This window comes from Neomonachus schauinslandi, chromosome 7, assembly GCF_002201575.2.
Source record: "Neomonachus schauinslandi chromosome 7, ASM220157v2, whole genome shotgun sequence".
Lineage (NCBI taxonomy): Eukaryota > Metazoa > Chordata > Mammalia > Carnivora > Phocidae > Neomonachus > Neomonachus schauinslandi.
The window spans coordinates 143,859,938-143,884,621 of NC_058409.1; the positions used below are offsets into that span (position 1 = coordinate 143,859,938).

General features: G+C 41.4%; 1 protein-coding gene and 1 pseudogene across 1 annotated transcript in view; both read left to right on the forward strand.

Annotated features, from left to right (window-relative positions):
• Window positions 1-24,684, forward strand: part of SEMA5A (semaphorin 5A) — a 297,610-nt gene that overhangs the window by 195,560 nt on the left and 77,366 nt on the right. Inside the window, 2 exon segments of the mRNA XM_021702499.1 lie at window positions 1,449-1,656; window positions 18,667-18,784. Of these exon segments, the coding sequence (XP_021558174.1) occupies window positions 1,449-1,656; window positions 18,667-18,784 (326 nt within the window).
• LOC110591575 lies at window positions 11,959-13,142 on the forward strand (annotated as a pseudogene).

The following is a 24,684-nucleotide window of genomic DNA, read 5'->3' on the forward strand; positions in this document are numbered from 1 at the left end:
CCCCCCCCTCTCTAAAACACACACACTCTTTCCTCAAAGACAGGCATTACATTTTTCATCTTCCCAGGATATAGCATGAATCTATTTATGCTTGAGTGTTCTCAAAAGTAACACATTTATCCAGGTAGCTCAAGATGAAAATTAAGCAATGGTTTACTAATACTGCATACATTATTATGAAGTCAATTCATAATCAATAAGTATTCACTGGAGATGTGGTTCAGATATACTTTTAAAAATAAATTCAGGATCATATATGTCTGCACATGTACTTTTCTCTTTAAATGAAACATTCTGTGTCTCTGAGGACTTCCATTAGGCATGGAAAACTGAAACATGTTCCTGTCTAAAGTCTTCTTGAGATTTATGGATTGATAGGAAGCCTCGAAGCCAAAGGTTCTTGATTTAATTCTGGTTTTGGAATAACTCCTTGGCCTCATTCTCTGTATTTACAGGATGAGAATTATAATGTTTTGAAACTCGGGATCCTGATGGGTTGATTAGGGGAGCTTGATGATGGCTTTAGGAGGTGCTCCTAGTGGGTTTGGTGTCTTGCCCTGGGTTTGTAGGCTGGCAGCAGGGGCCTCGCCCTAGTGCATCGGGGACATTAGCGTGTGTTTTCAGATCTGTGTCCCTGACACGTGGCATTGGCCATGCTGTGCCTCTCATGGGCTGAGAGGACTCTTCTCTGTGCTCTCCCCAGCCAGGCCGAGGAGATGCCTCGTTCAGAGGCCATGCTCATAGCCATGCTTATAAGTAAGTGAGCACAAACACATGGTGAGAGGAAAACCAAGGGCAGGGAAGAGACCAGGCTGGGAACAGATGTTCCCTTGTGCAGGAGAGAAGAATTTGGGACTTTGAGACAGAGAAGGGCATCCCAAAGATCATGCATTAGAGAGAAAGAGGAAGGAGGCGTTCTAGACAAAGGAGAAAGAGAGACAGCGAAGGATGAACTTCCGAGGCAGGAAGGAGAAGGTGCATCCTTTGCTGTCCTGCATAACTGTGGTTGCCCATCACACGGTGTCTGCCCTGGATGGGTGGCAAGGTCAGCACCTCTTTCTGACACTAGGAATCCAAAAGAGTCTCCTGAAGACTCCTCTCATCTGATGTTTTCCCTGGGATGACTCCAGGCTGGCTACTTTGAACTTCAGGAAGCTTTACTGAGCTCCGGGTGTCTGGACTTGGAACTGGGTGAGGCACATGGTGGCTGAGAGGTTCTTGTCACCAGCTACGTGCTAGCCCTGTACCAGATGTTGGCACTTGCCCCACCTGCAGCACTGACCATTGACCAGGCCTGGGGTGGGATTCGGGCGTCAGCACTTTTTAAAAGCTCCTCAGATGATTGTGTGTGCAGCCAGGCTGGAGAAGCACGGCTGCTTAGGGGAGGAGTGGCTGGAGAGACCCGCTCACCTTATTTCCCTTTTCTTCCTTCCCTGTTGCCCTCACAGATTACGGCACCATTAAAAAAGTGCGGGCACCCCTGGCTCTGGCTGCCGGCAGCTGTTTGCTGGAAGAGATCGAGCTCTTCCCTGAACGGCGGGGGGAGCCCATCAGGAGCCTGCAGATTCTCCACAGCCAGAGTGTCCTGTTTGTGGGCCTGCAGGAGCACGTGGCCAAGGTCCCACTGAAGAGATGCCCGTTCTACCGCACACGCAGGTAGGGCAGCCCCGGCGGCTTATGGCATTATCAGGACCTTAACATTCTTGTGAGCCCTGCATCCCAGGATGCAGACTTTGATGCAACCTCCGTTCCCATGTTGGGGAATAACCCGCCAGGGTCTGCAGGGGAGGAACCACGTTATGACATCTGTAAACAGTTGTCAGCGTTAAAATAAACTCTTCTGGGCAGGATAACACTCAGCAATAATGCTGATATTTGGTGTTCCTGCATTCATCTGTACAAGTTTATTTTTATAGGAATATATGTAATACAGGTACAGAGCAGGCAGAGAGTAATGTGAAGCGCATCATCTCTGCCCAGAGCTAATCCCCCGAGATGGAGAGATGTGGCATCCCCTCTCCGGGACAGTCCTCATGGTACTGTCCTCAGCACCATCTCTCTTGGGACACTGCCTCTCTTCTGAGGCTCCAGAACCCTACGGGCCTGGGAGGAGTGAGGAACAAGGAAGCCCTGCAGGTGCAGGGAACCCCAAGTGCCATCACCTTCCCTCAACCCTCCTCAATTCTCATTGGCCATAGGGTGTCCACCATGGACCACAGTGGCCTTCACAGCTCAGTTTGGGAAAACGCAGGCCCAGGTGCTCCGGAAACTGAAAAGTACTGTACACCCTATAAACTTGACCAGCACTTGAATGTTGGAATATTGCCTAAGTGCTCTGACCCCCAACAAAAGATTGCCCTTGGGGAAATCATAATCTCAAATGTTCTTAGGGATCGGTGATCTCAGTAACTCCATCCTCCAAGGCGGTGCATAAGGGCAGATTTGGTACGGAAATGGACTGTTCGGGTATATCACTCACAGATACCATTCACAGGTCATTCTTTCTCAAACAAGGTGCTCCATCGCACAAGCTTCAGGGCTCAGAGACTGGCAGTCACATGACAGGCTCGACCTGGTCACTAAAGTATTTTAGACCTCACTTTTCATCTAATACATGCAAATTGCTGTAGAGTCAAATGGGATAATGCATATAGTTTAAAATTTAAAGCACTCTGCAAAGTGGGCACTCTCTTGTAGAAGGAAAGTTTTTATGTATAATAAAAATTATTGCAATATTCCTTTCTAGATAATTCTAGGCAATGAAGTATATCATATGGTGCCTCCTTTGGTATCCGGGTGTTGAGGAATAACGTAAGGGACTTTCTCCCTAACAATGATGCTGTGATGAGCAATAACAAGAAAGAGTGGTATTTATCAGCAACTATCTTTTATATAACACCTTTTTCCTAAAGGTAACCAATGACTGCTTGAAATTTGTTCTGATTTGTGTTCCCTCCAAGACTGACCTAGTGCAGGAATGATTCTGCCCAGTTGCTGATGGTCAGTGGGTGACAGGGAGACTCGGGGTCTTGCCAACAAGCATGTCACGAGCTGGAATGCCCCTGGAAGGGCCCCAATCTTCCAACCACAGCCCAGTGAGCTCTGAGTTGTAATGGATTTTGGGGGGCGTGACACAGGATAACATGCAGGAAGACATAGGCCTGTGCTTTATGTGGGGTGTTTCTGGGGCCAGAATGAGAGTTCGTGGCTTGCAAAGCAGGAGGCAGTTTATCCTCTCCGTGGTACTTTCCATGGTACGTTGAGTCAGGGTTACAATAGCCCGGGTCCTGTGAGTGTGACCGGAAAGGCTAATGCCTCGTCAGGTTGGGGAAGCGAGGTGTCATGGCGCCCACCTCATCTCCTGCACGGCTGCACGTGGAGCCCAACCAAGACACCCCAGGCGCCGGCCGCCACCAGCCACGGCATCCCGGGAGGCATTCCCAGTTCCCCCTTTTTCCTGCAAGGAGAATGAGGCCACTTGTCTGTTTTCATCATGCTCCTGGGAGGAGAAGATTATACAGTTATATCCAGAGCTGAATCTCCCTGCTGTTTACTTGTCCAACCGCTTGGAGAAAAGCCTCGAGAGATTAGAGCTTTATTGTAAACTGAGAGACTGTGGTCTTCTGCATCCCCACACTCAGAAAGGGTTAGATTGTGTTTGACTCTCAAGTATTCCATTTGAGAAAAGAAAATCTGAAGACTTAAACCCAAGCATTTCTGTGGATTCTTTCCATTATGTTTCTTTGCCATCCCCTTCCTATAGAAAGACAAGAAAACCTCCCTCATTAACACTAACTGGAGAAAAGGATCCATTTTTCAGAAACTAATATCTATATGACCAGATTTTTTTTGATGAATTATGGGGAAAGATTTTTTTTTTTTTTGACAAAAGCAATTTCAAAGGAACAGGATAACAATTAACAAGTGAGCAGTAATTTCTTTGTTAAATATACTTTCCATAGTAGAATATAAGTAATTTCATTCCCTATTAGAAAAATCGATTTTAGGGGTGCCTGGGTGGCTCAGTCATTAAGTGTCTGCCTTCGGCTCAGGTCATGATCCCAGGGTCCTGGAATCGAGCCCTGCATCGGGCTCCCTGCTCAGTGGGGAGCCTGCTTCTCCCTCTCACAGTCCCCCTGCTTGAATTCCCTCTCTTGCTGTCTCTCTGTGTCAAATAAATAAATAAAACCTTTAAAAAAAGAAAAAAGAAAAACCGATTTTATAAATGAGTTTCATAATGTTTAACAAGAGAAACTGAGCTTAACTAAAGTACCTGTCTCCTTCCCCAAATCATATTCACATTTAAAAAAAAATTTTTTTAGTATCCATTTTTCAAAGGCCATGCACAGTTTGATGTCTATTAAGATGTTTATAAATGATAACAGTCGATACAGTCCCATGAGTTTCTTTTACATGTCGGGCTCTGTGCTAGTTCTTACCATGATTTCCTGTCACCACTACACCCTGAGGGTCAAGTCAAGGTCATTTTTAGATGAGGAGATGGGGGCTCAGATGTTTGGATCCTGCCCAAGGTCACATACCTCGTGCAATATGAAACCCAGGTTCAGGGCTGGAGCTCTGACCCCAAGGCCCAGGCTTTGTCTTTGGTTCACTGGGCCGCCCCTGGGACAGTGAGGACATCAGCCCAGTGGTCAGGTGTCAGCAGGGACGAGCTGCACCATGGCCCTGACCGCGTGCGTCTCTGAGAGACAGAGCTGGTGAGCCCGAGGACAGGCAGAAGTCGGCTGTGTCCACTGATGACTAGCCATGGCCTCTTCCCATTATTTCCTCTTCATTATGCTTGCTCCCAGGCTACGCCCAACACCCCAGAAGGAGGTTTCATACCCTCTTGGTTATTCTGCAGTTCTGGAGATGATCCTGGAACCTCAGGGGAGGCTGAAAAAAGTGCTTATGTGTGTGTCTCATGCTGTGCACACATCTTAACTTGTGACAGACAGCACTGTGTTTTTAACTAGACGTAGCCATTTCCCTCGCAAAATTATTTTGGAAGAACAATATTTAAAAAATACATTTTAATCACGTTTGACCTCAGAAAATGACTGAAAAGATTTTAATTTTAGCATTTTTTTGGCATAACTCTTTCATGAATAGCATGGGAAAAGTATGTGAATGATAAATCCAACTCATAAGAATGGATGGTTACCTCTGGGGGTGTAAAGTGCAAGAGAAACTTTTCCTTTTCTTGTATCTCCTTTTGTACTCCAGGACTTATTTACCATATATATGTATTTGTTTCATAAAGTGAATTGCGAGGTACGTGGGCATCTTCACAGGCCCAGATGTGGGATTGGTATGAATCGGAGAGAGAATGTCCTGAGAATCATCAGGCCTAGAACAGAAACTAGAATTCTGAGCACTGCTTGCCAGGCCACGTTTCGTTCAGCCCATCAGACCATGAGCCAAAATCTGGGCATTGTCTTTCCAGATCTTTGCAACTTCCAGCATGGTGCCCAGCCCAAGACAGGGTCAATAAACATTTATCAGATTTACAAATGGACACTACCTTTCCTCTCTCTGCTTTTTTACTTCATGATCTATAAAGTAAACCTAAATTCTCACGAATCAATAAAACTCTCTTTAGAGGAAAGTGTAGCCAAAGGATCTAATGCCCCTGGGCTTTAGGTGTTTGTTGTTTCATTTTTGCTTTATTATAAGAACTAATTGGGGAGAGAAGAAAAGCTGGAATCTGGAAGAATCATAGTCTACATATGAAACAGAAGAGACGTGTCTTTTAAGTTTTGCTTTATAAAACTGGAGGGAAAGATGGAACCGTTAAGAAAGAGATTGGCTCCATTTGTGAATGGATGTCTAGCCATTCTTAATTCATTTAGTGTGTAATAATGCCATTTAGTTAAAGAAATTAGCACTCATTAAGGAAATTAGTATGGAGATTAGGTTACTGCAGAACATTTATTGCTTGAAAGAGCAAAGTTTCAAAACATGGAGTTAATATGTCGGCACCTTTATTAATTAAATATCGTCTACAGACAGCATCTGCCTGGTGGGAGAAATGCAATGTATAGAGAGAAATCACAGGATCCCCATAAGGTCTTCCAGCTTCCAGCAAGACAACTTTAGCCATTCAGTTATGAATCACATAAACATTTGGAAGGAATTTTGACGTATACTCAGTTTACAAAGTAAATATTCTCCCTTCGAAATGAATTTGATATTTTCCAAATCTCAATGTCTTGAGTTTTTATTTGCATTGACTTTGGATTAGCTTCTAGATACTGTGACTTTTCCTTAGTTAATTCATTCATAATATATTTATTGATCTTAATATGTGCCAAGCACAAAGCAAGCCCCTGAGTGTAGGATGACGGATGAGGCATCCCTGACCCTGTCTTCATGGGGCTCAGGGTCTAATGAGTAATTCTGACATAAATAAAATCTCCTGAATATCTATTGTGGATTTGAGCCAAAGGACCTTAGAGTTACCTTAGACTTTATCCCAAAATCAATTTATCATTAAAATCTGATCCTATACTGTACTAGGACCTAATCTTCCAGCCTGACATCCCTGTCCAGTTATTTTTTAAGCTATATTTGAATCACGACCAGTGTTCCAATCTTAAATTTCTAATAGTAAGAGAATTAATCACCAGGTTATAATAACATATTATAACATATAACAGAGTATTCACTCTGTGGATTATTCTGAAGGCAATAAATGATGACTACGAAGACATATGCATGATATGATAGTAACTGAAAAAAGCAAAAAGCAGAACAGCAGTATGTCTGTGCCATCATTATAATTTTAAGAAATAGGAGGAAAAGACAAATTACATTCACCAACATCTAATTACTACTATGAAAAGCACACTGTAAGAGGGGCTTGGCTGAAATACTATTTTTTAGTGAAATCATAAGTTAATACCCCCAGGTCCTGGGTAGGTTGGAAAATGAACAGTTGAAATGTGATAGGTTAGAAGATGAACATACATAAACTTGACTAGTAATTTAAGAAACATAAATCATACTACTGTTTTTTCTGTAATAGGGAGAAATGCAGATTTTGTGGGGTCTGAAGCTTATACAGTTTGGTAGGGGGTCTTGCTAAGGAAAAGAATATCAAAATTTTGAATACAAAATGACTAAGACCAATCTCAGCTCCTTCACGAATCATGAAGTAAAGAAGTTTAAGCTTCCTTAGCTTCATGGCAGATCCATCTTTGGCAAAGATATAAACACGTATTTTGATTCACGTACACTATAAAAGCAAAGAACGTATGTGAACACCATCTTGTAGAGATGCCATGGGCTGCTTCTGCAACCATGGGATTATGAGTACATATTTTTTCTTCTCTTTCTTGATCAAATATTTTTTTAATGATTTATTTATTTAAGAGAGAGAGCAAGAGAGTGAGCGGGAGTAGGGACAGAGGGAGAGAATCTTCAAGCAAACTCCCTGCCGAGCGTGGAGCCTGGCACAGGGCTCAATCCCAGCACCCTGAGATCCTGACCTTAGCCAAAACCAAGAGTTGGACACTTAACTAAGTCACCCAGGCACCCCTCTTGGTCAAATGCTTCAATGTAATCATATTACGGTAGCCATGGAGAGCACAATTTCTAAGAACAAGCCAGTGCACTAAAAATATTCCATAGGTCAAATCTACCAGTATAGCCTCTCAGCTTTCCTTGGTGATGCATTAGCCAGCCAACAGTTTTGGGTTCAGCTTTCTGTTCAGTTTCCTCAAAGAGCATGTTTCTGTTTCCTAAGTGGCAATCTGTGTTCTAGTCACTTGGATAAAGTCAGATAATCAGTGTCATTACCAACCTTTTGTACCTCAGTTGAGTTTGAGAGAGCAGAGAGACAACCAGAGAGCTCACAATGTGAAGTTTCACTATTTAGTGTCTATTCCACAGGCTTCCTGCGTTTGCACTCCCCAGTTTAAAGCTACATGGAGAACTCCATGGGTAAGCTTGGGCTGCAGCGGTGTTCTCAGCTCCAGATCCTTGCTCCTGAGTTATCCTGGCCAGCAGCACCTTGGCTTTTATCCACCAACCTTCCCTTAAGATTTTTATTTGCAGCATAATCCAGTGAATTAATGATTCTGCAAAACTGCTTGCATATGGAAAGATCATGAGCTTCGGATTCATGTGGATCCTAGATAAGCTTTTACTTGGTATGTGATTATAAGCAAACCACTTGTTTGTTATTGGAAGCACAATGTGTTACTGGAAGCACAAAGTCAGGGTACATAATGGGTCTGGCACATAAAAAGAATTCAGTAGAAGATGGTTCCTTTCCCTTCCTGCTTCAGTGGTATAACCAGCTCATGTACATCCTGCTGAGTTGGCATTGCTGGTGAATGGTATTTCTTCACTCCTTGCACACTCTGTTGAAGGCTTAGTTTCAAAATTTCTCTCTGTCCCAAATGGAATTATATAAAAATCAAACATAAGAAAAGAAGGAAGGAGGGAGGGAGGCAGGGAGGGAGGGAGGGAGGAAGGAAGGAAGGAAGGAAGGAAGGAAGGAAGGAAGGAAGGAAGGAACAAAAGAGAGAGAGAAAGGAGAAGAGAGAAAAGAGGAAAAATTCAAATAGCTCTTGTATATGTGCTTTGCCTTCTTTGTCGAGATATACTTCTTGTTGCTTCTGGACCAATCAGTCTGGACCTGTCAAGAATTTGCTTTTCTGCCTTTAAAGCACTTCACTTTACCTGAGAGGTACAGGGCCAGACTGTGCTCCTTGTATTGTATTATGTACCTGGCTTTGGTCTGTCTGGCAAATAAATTTTCTGGCAGTTTGTGAGACTCTACCCTGACTGCATTCTGTCAACAAGGCTCCATTCAGTTGGTGGGAGCATCTGTCAGTGGATATTCAGTAATTCCTTGTCCCAAGTCCCTCATTGTATCATGTATTTATCCATCCAAGAGAGGCTGAGATTCAGGCAACTGATGGAGGGAGATTGGACAGGGCCAGGTGTGGGGAGAGCCAAGTGCTTACCCTCCTTGGTGCTGTCACCAGATTGGGGAGGGGCACCAGGGACTCCAAATGCAAGGTGGATGCCACCCTTACCATAACTACTCTGCTGACACAGCCAGAATTCTTCCCTTGGGCTTGGCTATGCTCTCAAAGGAGGGTTCTCTGGCATTGGCATTTAAGCTTCATGACTCACTCATGGCTTACCTGTTAAGTTGGGTGAATTATAAGGAGTCAGAGTAATATAAATGTTTTCTTTGGACTTACTGTCCTCTAAAGTTTTGTGTAAGACTTAAGACGTATTACTTGACCCCTTGTGTATTCTTCAAGTATAACTGACAACTCTTCATATTCTCCTGTGTTTTCTGATTCTGCCCATTAAACCCTCATCTACTCATCCACAAAAGGGTTTCCCTTGAAGAAACGTGAGTTGGGCAGAGAGTAATTGTGTCTTCATTTTTCTCTGATTGGCAGGGGAGGAGAGGAGACTATGGACCTTCCATTGCCTCTATTTTGTAGAGTAGAGAACATAGAATACCAGCAGTGCAGGCTTTTTCCTGAATGAAGTGACCAGGGATTCTTTTCTTTCCTTCTTGGGCACTTGGATGCAGCGTTTTCTGGTCCTTTCTCGCAGCAATTACTTCAGCATCCCTGAGCTGTGAGGGGCTCATGTTGAGTCACTGATATTCCCTGTGTCTTCTTTGTCCTGGTTTTGATCCCTGAGAACAAAACTGCCTTCCTTGGAGAGTTTCATCCTGGGGGCAGACTTGGCCTCTCCAGAAAGACAGTATGTTTGTTAAAAGACAAATTTCACGATGATTGAGATCCACTGGGAGGGTAAGATAAGCAGCTCAGTGTTCTGTGTGTGACGAGTGTGGGAAGTGGGATTGTCTGTGTCATGTCAGAAACCAAAGCTGATGTCCCAAGTTGATCACAATTGCTAGATTCCAGAGAGCGCTTTTCTTTTGCTTATATCAAATACTCTCTACTCTTTTAACTATTTCTTTTTTACTATCAATTTTCCCAAAATGCTTCATAATATGTGTGTCAGTCTTGTTCAGTTTTAAAACAGATTTTTCAGGAAAATTTGAGTGATATATCCACTTAATAAGATTTTAATGAAAAAACACTTGCTTAGTATTACTGGCAATACATATCAAATATTCTAATTGAATATTAAAAGCAAATTTAAATATAAAAAATCCTCATTGTATTTAATCAATGTCATTTAATGATAAGCCAATAGTGAATAGTTTTTAATGTATTAAAGTTAGCAACTAATTGAAATTCTAGATCACTCATTTCATCTACAAATCATAACATGTAACATGAATTACTATTAAATGCCTTTAGCAAGTGATGCATAATGAGTATAAACATGTATTTTTACTAGTAATTATATCTTTGTTTACTTGGCATGTGTCCTAAATTTAAAAATGCCGTTACATTGTAGCTGTATCTTGGTTTTTCTTGGGAATTATAAATTAATCTTCTAGTAGATTTCACAACTTGATACATGCTGTCCACCACCGCCAAATTTTTCTTGCCTAAGCAAAACTCCAACATTTTATTCACATTGGTATGCTTCCTAAGAATCTTAAGGAAACCTCAGCCAGCCATGCTGCTCTGCTCATCATCCTGATCATGCCTCAGGCACATGACTCTCTCATCCTTCCTGGGGCCTTCATGACCAGGATGCTCCTCTCATTCAGCTAAACTCCAACTTCATTCAGAAGCCAGCTTACACATGGCATCTTCCTTGGAACCCTTCTGGTCTACCTCTCTCTCCTCTGACTTGTGTCACACCATTGTCTGAGCTTCTCACTTAATAGTTAGCCCTCCTTATGTTGGCAGGCAATGTTCATGAACATATTCTTCCTCCCTCACAAGACTGAAAGTTCATTCCTGGTCTTGGTATCTTCAACACATGGCATCCTGCCAGGTAGTCCAAAACATCATTGTGAATCTATCCAAATGTGCAGTTAAAATAATTCGCACCACTTAATAGAATGCACTGTGGTCTGTCACATTGCCTCCTTAAACAAAGAACCCATGACAGTTTTGTGGGAGCAGAAACTGAAGAAAATACACGTTTCAGGTGGATTCACCAACTAAAGGACGTGTGGATGTCTTACAATGCATTCCTCAAGAACTTTACTGTCTCATTAGAATTTTTTCAGTCTTATTTCTTGTAAGACAGTGTTTTTAATGCAAATCTTAAAATAAAAGCAGATTCTGAAGTATAGAGTGACATTGGTCATTAGGAATAAGACATCTCAGATCATGTTGGGAATTAAGGCAAAGATCATTCATGAACAGAAATACGTCTATCCCACTACTATCATGATGATAGTAGAAATATGTTAAGTAAATAGACACATAGTTTTTGCACAGTATTTTAAAGTTTACAGCACTTATTAGGAAACCCTAAATCTTGAACTGGGCTCCAGGGCTCTGCCCATTCCTCTTCAAGCTTCAACCAGAGTCTGGCCACCATTTATCTCATCCTTTAAACTCCCCAAGTTCCTCCTACCTAAGTGCCCTCCTCATGTCCATCTTGCTACCAAATGTTCTGTTTTTCCTAAGCCATGTCAAATGGATCACTTCTCTTTATCTCACTGATCCCAGTTTAAATGCTGCTCCCTGGGTATTTCCTGACCCCAGACTCATCCATCCAAACAGAGTTTCCCTCTTTGGGTTATTCCTTTGGAAATGGTTGTTGCTATTGATCAGTGTTTATTTCCTTTGCTAAAGGGTAGATTCTTTGGGTACAGTGCCTGTATCTGCTTTGCTGTTCATGGCACCCCCACTGTTTTCAGTTTAGTTCATGGCAGTGCTCCTAAGTATGCCCCGAATGAATGAATGATTGAAAAACTTAAAATCCCATGTTTAATGAATGCATTTTCTTAATACGGCAAAAATTCCTAAGATCAAAAATAAGCTGATTTAGAAAGCGGCGGGAAGTTCGTACAGTGCAGAAGGCGATGCGTCTCCGGCTCGGGTGAAGATGCCTCGTGTAAAGGCAGCTCAGGCTGGAAGACAGGGCCCTGGGAAGAGACGACTTGCAGAACACTTTGCAGCTGGGGAGATAATCACTGATATGAAGGAGAAGGAGTGGAAACTAGGATCGCCCATTGGCCAGGGTGGCTTTGGTTGTACATATCTTGCTGATATGAATTCTTCAAAATCGGTGGCAAGCAATGCACCCTGTGTTGTAAAAATTGTGCCCAGTGACAATGGACCTCTGTTTACTGAACTGAAGTTCTACCAGTGAGCTGCCAAACCAGAGCAAATTCAGAAGTGGATTCGCACCCATAAACTGAAGTACCTGGGTGTTCCTAAGTATTGGGGGTCTGGCCTACATGATAAAAATGGAAAAAGTTACAGGTTTATGATAATGGATCGCTTTGGGAGTGACCTTCAAAAAACATATGAAGCAAATGCCAGAAGGTTTTCTCGGAAAACTGTCTTGCAGCAAAGCTTGAGAATTCTGGATATTCTGGAATATATTCACGAGCATGAGTATGTACACGGAGATATCAAGGCCTCAAATCTTCTTTGAGCTACAAGAATCCTGACCAGGTGTACTTGGTAGATTACAGCCTTGCTTACCAGTATTGCCCAGAGGAATTCATAAAGAATACAAAGAAGACCCCAAAAGATGTCACGATGGCATTATTGAATTCACCAGCATCAATGTGCACAATGGTGTCGCCCCGTCAAGACGTGGTGATTTGGAAATCCTTGGTTATTGCATGATCCAGTGACTTAGTGGCCATCTTCCTTGGGAGGATAATTTGAAAGACCCTAACTATGTTAGAGATTCCAAAATTAGATACAGAGAAAATATTGCAGATTTCATGGACAAATGTTCTCCTGAGAGAAACAAGCCAGATGAGATTGCTAAATACATGGAAACTGAAATTACTGGACTATGCCGAGAAACCTCTTTATCAGAACTTACGAGACACTCTTTCGCAAGGACTGAGAGCTTTAGGAAGCAAGCATGATGGCAAGTTGGACCTCAGCCTCGTGGAGAACGGAGGCTTGAGAACAAAGTCAATAATGAAGTGCAAGAAAGGAATTGAGGAGAGCACCGAATCCAGTGTTGAAGATATGGAATGCTCAGATACACAGACAGAAGAGGCCACAAAAACCCGTTCGAAAACCAGAAAGAGAGTCCAGAAGTAAATCAAATGCTTTCAACGGACTTTTCTTTTCTTCCTGTCATTTGACTTTTTCCTCTTTTTCTATTTTAAATGTTATATTTTCATGTAAGTCTTTGAGGATGGGGCTAACCGTGAAATACTATGTCTTTGAAAAATATAAACTTTTTTATTAAGTAAAAAAAAATAAGCTGATTTAATGACAATTAGTGTAACAAACAAGTCAGATAAAGTCATTGACACTTAGATTATCTAACATGCGAGGGGGTAGTCAGTAATTAGCTCCAGCTGTCTAGAAATACAGTGAAAAGATTGTAATGAACACACCTCTTTTCCCTATTACTCAAATTAGGAAATAGCATAGCTGTAAACCTTAAAATTTAAAGGAAGCATTTAGTTAAACATTAATATTACTGACCTGGAAAAGGGAAAGTAGTTTATTCTTCTTCTAGAATTAAGGCCCGTCTCTAAATAGACATTTAGCTGTGAAGCATATCCTCAAGAAATCTGTTTTTAAATTAAACTTTCATATTCTGACCAACATATTTTCTGAATTCAGATACTTTCAAATACCAAGGCAATAGATCAAATGAGAATAATCTAAGGTTATTAACAAAATGGGGAAAATTTTTTATTAAAAAGATTCATCATACAAAGAAAAACATTTTCAAAGGGCAATGAAGAAAAGCCTCTTTCACGATGGCCACATTAATAAGACATCTGTGATTTTCCACGCGGTCTCTTTAAAAGACCTACCTTCCCAGAGCAATAAGATAAGATGATTGGTTTTTCTTAGCGTAAAGGTAGGGCTCATCAGAATTTTGCCATGGCCTGAAATATTTTGACTGAGGAAAACATATTTATCTATAAATGGAATTTTTAATGAATGGGCATTTGTGCCTGTAAAGAACTTTTAATAGTTCAAGGGATAAGTAGAATGTTAAGAATGTGCGAAGCCCTCAACATTATGGGAAGAGAGAGGTGTTTTTACAAGCAGCTTTTCATTGAAAACAGCTTATATCCTGTGTGTCCTGTGTAACCCTGTGGCATTATTTCAGTCCTGCAGGAAGATTTGCAAAGAGAAGCCAGGAGCAAAGGGAGGGGGCTGGTGGAATTTTCCTGTTTTTTGGAATTTTAATTTTGTCTAATGGTCATGTTGCTTTAATAACAAACATTAAAAGGATTTTAGGCCTTTTGAATCATTCTGCAAGTGTTGCTTTGTCCTGTTTGCTCACCCATGTGAAAATGGGATCATGCTCAGTGAGGATTCCCATGTGTGATATACGCTGTGGAATCAATGTGGCCAGTTGGTTCAGTAAGACACGGACACTGTGGGTCGGATCGCCACTGTCACAGCCAAGGGAGGTCACAGCAGGAAGCAGAAGCGTTCTTAGTTCTCACTGCGCCCAGATCTGTCTCCCAGTTGAGGGGTCTTCAGATTTCCAGAAACTTCCTACAGAACAACATCTGCACAGGGACGATTTGCTGACCCTGAGCTTAGTGACAATATGTGAAATATCTTATTTTGTAGATACAAAAACGCACACTTTGCTGTCTTACACAGTCACTGGTTTATTTTCATCTTGCTTATCCCCTAAAAAAAAAGTTATTAAATCAATTGTGTGTCTTAAAAATGATTAATTCTTAAAATTGAGAAGTGTGGAATTTGCTTTATGTACTGTAAGTACAGGCCAAATTCTACTCTATGGAACTGATCATTGAAATGAATTTTTATTTAAAAGTAAGTTATGAAAAAAATTATATTCCCAAACCTCAAGAACTAGAGATTTTCAAACGCTGATGCTCACACTTTGTGTTGTAAACTTGTATTTAAAAAAGATGTTGTCTGAAATTGGTAGAAAAGGTAAAAGAAACCGTGCACAGCTTCCTTGTTGTTGTCCCAGATCTGCTTGTGTTGGTATGAGGATTGAGAAGTTTAGGTTTATAAATATATATACATGTTTGTTTGTTTGTTTGTTTGCTTGTTTGTTTTAATTCAACAAGTGGAGGGAGGAAAGGAGAGTTGCTAGAAATACATTTCACATGGATCACAGACAGGGAGGCAAATGAAATGATACTATAAAAGATCAGAAGGAATTCTGCATAAATGTTTTTATGATTTTTAAGTGTGGAAGCTCTTTCAAAATATGGCACAAAGTTCAGATGCTGTGAAGGAAAAGATCCATAAACTTTACTGCATAAAAATTTAAAACATTGGTATCTCAGGAAAAATATTTAATGACACGTAGGATAAAAGTATTGGAAACATTATTGACAGAAGGTTAATTTTTTAATACAGAAATTTTCACTTGCAATGACTACATAAAAACAGTGAAGCCAGTTAATCAAAAAGAAGCAAAAAGCAGGAATTGGTTACAAATAGGAAATTTACAGGAACGGAAATACGGATACTCCATCAATGCGTGTGCGCGCGCACACACACACACTAAATTTTCATCTCACAGCTGAACAAATAGAACAGAGAACTAGAAGAGTATTTTTATCTATCAGAAAGGGCAAAGTTAAAAAAAAAAAGTAGCATTCAGCATGAAATAGGGGAGAGGAGAAAGAGTTACCCTCCAAACTGTTGATTGGTACAAAATCATTAATACCTATAACTTCTACCTCGTCAACACAATGTATGCTTAACTAATGAATCACTGAACACTACATCAAAAACTAACTACATACTATACAGTGGCTAACTGAACATAATAAAAAAAAGAAGTTTATCATGTAGAAAATACGTACAAAGGTGTGCATTACAGCCTTGCTTCTAAAGGAGTTAAATAAATGTTGGTTCTTCTAGGTAACAGAATACTATACAGCCATATAAGGAATCAGGTAGAGCTATTTATACTGATAAGAAAAAATGTCACAATATATTTTTATGTGTAAAAAGCAAAACAGGAGGCTGTGTGTACAGTCCCTTTGCATGTGTTATATCTAACTGTACTTATTAAAAACAACAAAAATATATATGTGTATATAGACATATCTATGCATAAATACTGTTTTGTGCAAAGAAAATATCCCCCAAACAAATGAATGTGTGAATGGTACCTACTTCTGGGGAAGGAAAACATATACTTTGTCTGTTATAACTGTTTCGTTTGATTTTTCACATGCAGTAATTATATGCCTAGTAAGGTAATTCAGCAAGAGGCCCTTAGACTGGGGTGGCCCTAAAGCCTTGGTAGCCGACCTAAGCCGACCAAAACCAAAGCCAGAGTCTGGGATTCAAGTCTGCGCTTGAATCTGGGAAAGTGAAGCTTTGGAAGGACCAGTCCCAGTCAACCAGGCTTTCCCAAATAAGGCCACCAGTTAAGCTGTAGCCAATCAAATAATTTCCTTGGTTTGCTTCCAAGTCTTCTCTGTAAACTTCTCTCCCTTAGCTTCTGTTAGGGGAGCCTCCTAAGCACTTCAGATTTGGTGCTACCAGATTATTCAAAATTTTAATGTGCCTCAGTTTACCTTTAACATGTGCACGGTCACTTACCAACAAGTTCTAATGAGGCTATGGTGACAGGCAACTAACTGTTCTATGTCCCTCTCCACCCAACCTAGTCCTGCTGGGAGAAGAGCCAGTTTTAACCGTCTCTTTTTGAACTTCTTTGGGTGGTAAATTAATAAGAATTCCATAGTAACAATAAATAATAGTTTTATACCATTATTGCTTGATTTATTGTCTTTAGAGCTATCTTCCCCTACTGTGGGACTTCAAGTTCATCTTTCTCTGCTTGGGTTTCTGCATTTTAAAGTGACTAATTTATTTCATTTAAAATAAATGCAGGAGCTAATCGAGGGATTATATTTGTAAGGTTCTGTGAGGTTGGAATGAGCTGACAGAGGCCAGGTTCTTAGAACAGTGCTTGATATGTGGTAATCACATTTGGTATGTTAATTAGGATTATTTTGTATCATTAATATTAACAATTTAATATTACTTATACTACCTCCTTGACCCATGTTTGATAGTTAGGCTATGATTTCTAGACCTGCTCTTGGTTAACTGGTAACCCTCTCCCAGATTCTCCCAGCCCGAAGGGGCCCCTTACCTCTAAGAAAATGTTAGCACTTTTGTGCTGCACTGGCCTGCCTTTCTTCTTTCTCGTTTCCTACATGTCTGACCTCTTGGCCCCTTCAGAGAGAGAATTCTCAGGTGTTCAATGCCCTGTTTGCCTGTGGGGTCATCTTTTGTAGAATTTTGGCTGAATCACTGTCACTCTGCCTACTTCCCTCCACCCTCGAACACCTTCTCTTGTAGTGATAACATAGGGGCCAAAATCTTCATCTAATAATACCCCTGTGGTGTATGCACTCTTTCATGGGGACAAAGCCAAAATAAAGTATCCACCATCTGTAATACTTCTGAAATAATGTATTGAATATTGCAGTTGGAGCTATACTAAGTTACTATTAAATTGAAATTTTTAATTCATTTTTAAGCTACAGTACCCAAAAGGAAGACTTTCCTATTTTATTAAATTCAAACTAACCATGTTGAAGGGTTTGGGGTGTATTTGCTTGTCGGGCCAATTTCTTAACTCTTCTGTGCCTCAGTTTTCTTATCAATAAAGTAAAAATAATACTACCTCCCTCATTAGAGTTAAGTGTCTAAATGATATAATAAATTGATATATTACAGTAGGTGTTCAGCAAATAACATGTTATTAAGGTGATGATGATAGTGGTGGTGGAGGTGATGGTGGTAATGATGGTGACGGTGGTGATGGTGATGATGGTGGTGATGGTGATGGTGGTGATGATGATGGTGGTGATGTTGATGATGGTGGTGATGATGATGATGGTAGAGATGGTGGTGATGATGATGGTGATGGTGGTGATGGTGATGGTGGTGATGTTGATGATGGTGGTGATGGTGATGATGGTAGAGATGGTGGTGATGATGATGGTGATGGTGGTGATGATGGTGGTCGTGGTGTTGGTGGTGATAATGGTAGTGGTGGTGATGGTGGTAGAGATGGTGGTGATGATGATGATGGTGATGGTGATGATGGTGGGGATGGTGATGGTGGTAGAGATGGTGGTGATGATGATGGTGATGGTGGTGATGATGATGGTGGTGATGGTGATGATGGTGGTGGTGGTGGTGGTGGTGATGATGATGATAAAGTGAAAATAATAATGCATCTTATAAAAGTTGTCTGAAACATACAACAGGTTTTCAGCAAATATTACCTGTTGCTAAGGGGATGGACATGGTGGTGGTGTCGATGATAGTGATGATGATGGTGGTGGTGATAACAACGTTTAGTGTTTTTGAGCATGACACCAAAAGGCTCATGTTGGCACAGACAGTCCTTTAGTCATCTTAGGAAAAATAGAGATATTTGAACCACAGTTAATTGATTTCATTAGATACTTACGGATGCATGCATACAGTGTCCTCTAGTATGCAAGCTAAAACTTGGTTTCTCCTAACTAGTTCCCATGTCGATTCATCAGGGCCAGACTCGCCTAAACTCGCATCTGTTGTAGCGTGGGTAAGGCTGCCTCTCTGTTGACCTTTGGGTGTGTGTTTGCAGTTCCTGCATTGGGGCCCAGGACCCTTACTGTGGCTGGGACATGGTGATGAAGAAATGCACGAGCCTGGAGGAGAGCCTGAGCATGACGCAGTGGGAGCAGAGCACCTCCACCTGTCCAGTAAGTGTGCATGTTCTCCAGCCTCAGAAAGCACTGTCAGTGGGAACCCAGCTGTCCTAAATCCTAACCCATGTCCTGCTCGCGCATCTGGAACCTTCCTTGCAAACCCAGTCTGTGCTCTCTCAACTCGTTCCGCTCTGAGCTTTCGCTAGAGCCACACAGGATGTTGCCATAAGGTTTTTATCTGCTTTGAAGAAACACATCTTAAGAGAAAACACTGCTGATTTGCAAATGGGGTGTAATTTTTCTGTTTCATTCTTGGGTTTTCTCTCCAGAGATTGGTGTGGACTCTTTTGCCCTTTTTAGCATTAATAAAATAGTGACTTCCACACCCATCACTTTCCCATGGGAGCTATAATTCTAGAAACTGAGATAAGTAGAGCTTTTAAAAGAATAAAATAAAGGATATTCCTATTGGGCCCCCTGTGGGACAGTCTCCTGGATCCTGCTCAGGGTCACGGGAAGGCCTGGGAGACAGACCATGACGGCCATTCCCACTGTGAACCCACAGAATGAAGAGACTCACTTCCGCTTGGAGCCAGTTCTCTGAATCTAGGAAAACAGTTTCCTTTGCCCGTTTGTTTGTTTGAGGCCCCACTTGTAGGAGCCAGCTTATTTGTTTTCCTTTGTTTTTAGAACTCTTAATGCGTTGGACTCAAACTCTTTTTTCTGTCCTCAGACCATATGAGCAATAGCTGTTAACCTCCACGTATTTGAAAACTGATTGAGTCGCTGTGCTGTCACGTAGGTTCTGATCTCTGTGACTGTCAGTGCTCGCTCACCTCTGCAGGGGAGAGCTGGGAAAGAAGCAGCACGTTCTGTTACTTGAGATCCGCCCTCTCCCAGTAGAACAGCCCATGCCTTCCGGGCAGTCACTCTGGTTCCTATCAAGGAACCTGCTCTTTTCATTACCTAACCACATGCTCATGAAGCCTATCCTTCAGCTTGTAAGGGGAACATCAGGCAACGTGACATGAGAAAGGCCAGGGTTAGTAAAACCAGCATCGTCTCCCAAAGGTGGGCACGAGATCGAAGCTTTTTACCGCAAAGGTGTGAGGTCAGCGCATCCAGGCTCTGAGCAGAGCTTTACAATGGGGTTCGCTGCTCGTCCTCTGGGTTATGGAGCTTCAGCTCTCTGAGTTTAGAAGCAAGGTTTTCTTCAGTGTTTCTTGAAATTGATTAGAAAAATGCCAGTGTTTGTGCCAAGTTCTCTCTCATTTCTGAAAATACTTTAAAAGCATGTTCACCTTAAATCTTTGCATCTAGAGAAAACATAAATGTAGCTCTAAATTACGGGCATGTACTTTCGAAGAAATGAGCACCATCTTCTCGTATATGTTTGACCTTGCATTTTTAATGTCAAAAAGGGCAGAAGAATATAATAACAGTTCTTCTTAATCAGTAAGGCCATCAGTCTACGACCCGTGGTTTTGTGGATATCTGAGACATCTGCTTGTAAGATATCTACTTGTAAAAAGATAAACTGAGGCATGTTAAAAATCTTAAGCGTTTATTTGAACAAAAATCAGTTCCAATCAGGCAGCATCTAATCTAGCAGATGGAAAGGAGCTCTGAGGAGCTGCACAAAATCAAACACTTTCATAGACAGGAGTAAGTGGGAACAAAGAAGTTGTAGTAGGCAAAAAAGCAGGTTGGTTATTGCAAAGTTACTTTCCTTAGCGGATGACAGGGGTCTATCAGGCAGATTAGTGCTAATCAGGCATTTCCTGATTGGTTTAAGATTCCTTTTCTAGAAGAACCAAAACTGTAATTAAGTCAAGTCTCAGTTTGGTGACATGGGGCTTATTGGCATAAGAAGCTCCATTTTGAGTCTGTAGGTTTTTGTTGTTGTTGTTTAAGATCTATTTATTTGAGAGAGAGAGAGAGAGAGAGAAAGAAAGCAAGCATGAGTGGGGGGAGAGGCAGAAGAAGAGAATCTTCAAGCCGACTCCCTGCTGAGCTTGGAGCCTGATGCCCCTGGATCTCACATCCCATGAGATCATGACCTGAGCCAAAACCAAGAGTCAGACACTTAACCAACTGAGCCACCCAGCGCCCCTGCAGTTTTGTTTTTTAGCAACTAAATCAATTGTGTATCTTTTTCCAAAAATCTGTCTCTTAGAAAGAAATGAGCTCAATGAAAATTATTAGCATTATTACAGAGCTGTCTTAGAAAGGTATTTTTAAAAGCTATTAAAATATAATTTTGCTTCCATGTTATTTTTTTATTTTGACTAAAATAGATGAAAGGTTTGATTTTTATTGGCCAAATCTACTGCATTTCATCATTTCTAATATGCCATTGTTGTTTTATAAGGACAAAATATGCTGCCGTAGATTGCAAGATGCAAACTGATTTCAGAGATGTATACTATATATAAGTATACATACATGTACATACACATGTATAGTGAAAAATCCTATAATCAGTTAAATAATTTTCTTTACCTACATATCTTTATCCAAAGGAAATTAAGTTTTATAAGCTGAGGGATTTTTGAATGAGACCAGAGCATCTTATCTCCAATGTAAAAGCGAAAGTTTAATAATGAAAGTGTAGATGCTACCATGTGGAGCTCAGTGGGAGTTAGGCAAACATGGGGTACAATGAGGGTAAAGCAGACTCTGTGGGAACCTACCAAGTAAGTGTTCATGAACTTCAGACCAGTGATGTAGCACAACCCAGTCCCCCAAAGTCAGTGCTGCAGTCAGAACCCAGGCAGATCCTCCGCAGTCTGGAGAGTTCCACTTGGTGATGGACCCCTGGAAACCGTCCCAGGGACTTAGTGCCCAAGAATACCTATTTTCCACTAAAAGATTCCTGTTTTAAAATGTTTGTGGATTTCTATCGTCCAGGAGACAGGGCAATAGTTGGCTGATGTATAGATTAACGTTCTGGTGGCTTATGCAGTTGTAATTGAACACATTCTCTGTTTAAGAGATTTGAAGTACTCGAGCAAGATCTGAATTTACAGGTCTAGAAGGGATTTGAATATTATTTATGTCCTGCATAACTTGCAATGTTGCTTTACAAGGATAGCATTGTCTTAAGAATCTCCCTGGGCTTTACTGATGCCCGAATACCATCCACATCCTTGGCAGGTGCATGATCCCCAGTGACTGTCTCGTACAATGGCTCCCTGTTCCAAAATACATCATGCAACAACTAGGAAGATACGTATACTTCACAAACACCTCGATGTCTTGCAATAACTGGCTCTTTCCCAGGACGTTGTTTAAGTAGCACCTTTGCGTTGAAACGATACTTTGGCAATGATTGAGCCCAGAGCCCTCCATTTAGATAGCGGCACCATGGAGCACGGTCTAAAGGGTTTATAGAAGATTCTAAAACTACACTGGGAAAGAAATTGGGACTTAAATCCAGTGCTTCTGACATTATCCCCAATCTACAAGATAGTGACATTTCCAGCTGCCAACCTCTCCCCAGAGCAGTGACTGATGGGTGCACCCACCGATAGGTGACCCCATGGTCACCTTGCATATTATGCTCAGATAGCAGGTTAGACATTATTTCCGAATTTTGTACTGAAATCTACTGTAAAAGAAGGAAGAGGGAGCTGAGGTTAATTGTGTGTCTACACCGTGTGGTGAGTGCCGTGTTAGGCCATTTCAATGGATTATCTCATTTAATGTCATGATCACCCTGGGGATAGGCATTAGTGCTCCCATTTTAAAGACTGCCCCTATTCGCCCATCCTGTCATAGCCCATAGTGCTCCCGCTTACTCCTCTTCAAAGATGCTAGCTTTCCCTTGTGCAGTTCGCTCATGGAGAGAGATTTAGGGATATTACACTGATACTGTAATATGAGACAGTCCTTTCCAAGGAGCACATCCAATATGCTGTTGTGTTACAATCACTGACCAAAAGGTCATGAACTTTGAAAATAAATGATCTTTTGACTTCTGAAAAAACATCCCAGCAGAAGATAGAATACTTTGATTTAACTATGAGGATAATAGTTGGAGTACAGAAGAACTTCCAGATATACTCCAGGGATCTCTGTACCTATCGAATACATCTACATCCTTGGTTATTTGGGAATTAATGAATTGAACATGAATGAATCAAATGTAGGATTATAGATTATGCTTGTTAATAAGAATTGAATCTTCCTTAGCTAGCACTTGGGAATCCATTATTTCCTAGGTGAAGGGAACGTTGCTATTATAACAATTAGGGATAAAATTGTATGGTGCTGGTTTCCATGAGACTCTCATCAGGGAAGAATCTGTGAATCACATTATGGAATGAAGTGGCTGAGATCACAGGCTCTGGATTAGCTTGTTTAGACTGATTCTTGGGTCTTTCACAACCAGTGAGACTCTGAGTAAATTGAGCCTCATCTGAACCTCAATTTGCCTATCTGTGAAATGGGATGTAGGTACCACGAACATTGTGAACATTGCAGAGTTAAGACATCGAAATCCCTCATCGCAGTGCCTGGCATACACTAAACTACCTATCTGTGAGTATATTGTAGATAGCTTTATTTCTGATTTCTAAGGAACACTAACAAAATATAAAAATACTTACTCATGTGGGAAAGGGGAATAATAGAAACCTACCCCATTACTCACAGATCTGTTCCCTAGGCAGATTCTCAAACTAATATATTCAGCGTCAAAAGGAGGGTGTAATTAAATGCGATGAGAGTTTGACTGCCCATGTCCTTTTCTGCATGTTGCAAGTTCTTCTTGCTCTGAAAGTTAATGGAACCGACTGCAATGGTCCTGGGTGGAAAATACTGCCCCTCAAAGTCTGCAGTTACCCTGCCCCTGGCCAAAAGAGAAAGCCCCCGCTCTTACCCTGCAAATTGCAATCATGAAATACTCGTACTGACAAGTGCCCAGCACAGTTCCTTTTCCTTCCAGTGTTTTTATTGCAATAACTGTTCTATGCTTTTCTTTTTTTTTAAGATTTTATTTATTTATTTGAGAGAGAGAGAGAGAGAGTGGGAGGGTCAGAGGGAGAAGCAGACTCCCCACTGAGCAGGGAGCCCAATGCAGGGCTCGATCCTGGGATTCTGGGATCATGACCTGAGCGGAAGGTAGACGCTTAACCAACTGAGCCACCCAGGCACCCCCTGTTCTATGTTTTTCTACCTCATTCCACAATATTCTTTTATTTATCGTCACTTATTTCAGGTTCTTCCTCTTTTTCTCTGTCTTATTAGCTCATCTTTTACTCATCCAGACATTTGGACAGAGAACATGCATAGCATCTCTTTGCCTAGAGACTGTTATCTTACACCAGTGCCCAAAGGTTGCAGGGGGAGGATGTCTAGTGCAGTGGGTTCTTTCTTTCCCTGTGCGTTTTACTGAGATATCATGTCAGCACCACATGGGTGAAGGCGTACAGCATCGTGACATCACTTGCCTAAACTGTGAAATGATCACCACAGTAAGTTCAGGTAACCCCCATCATCTCATGTAGATACCCCCCCAGAAGGTTTTTCTTTTCTTTGTGAAAAAAAGGATCTCCTCACTTAGCAACTTTCAGAGGTCCCATCCAGCAATGTAAATGAACTCTAGCCATCGTGTTGTCCATGAAAGCCCCAAGACTTATTTATCTTAGGACTGGAAGTTTGTACCTTTCGACCCGCTTCCTCCGGTTTCTCTCCCCCACCCCCATGTCTGTCTCTCTGTCTACCTGCCTGCTTCTTCTCTCGCGCTCTTGGTGTTTCTCCTTGTCTCTGTCCTGTATTGAGTTCTTTTCTAACCACCCCACTGATAAATTTAGCTTGCGCGAAGTTCACTCGGCTGAGTTTGACCCATGACCGTGCAGTCTAAATATGTTTCTCTCATAAACTGTCCTCTTTCAACAATCTGGATGATTTCTGTTTCCATCTCATTCATTTGTCATCATCGTGGTGTATTT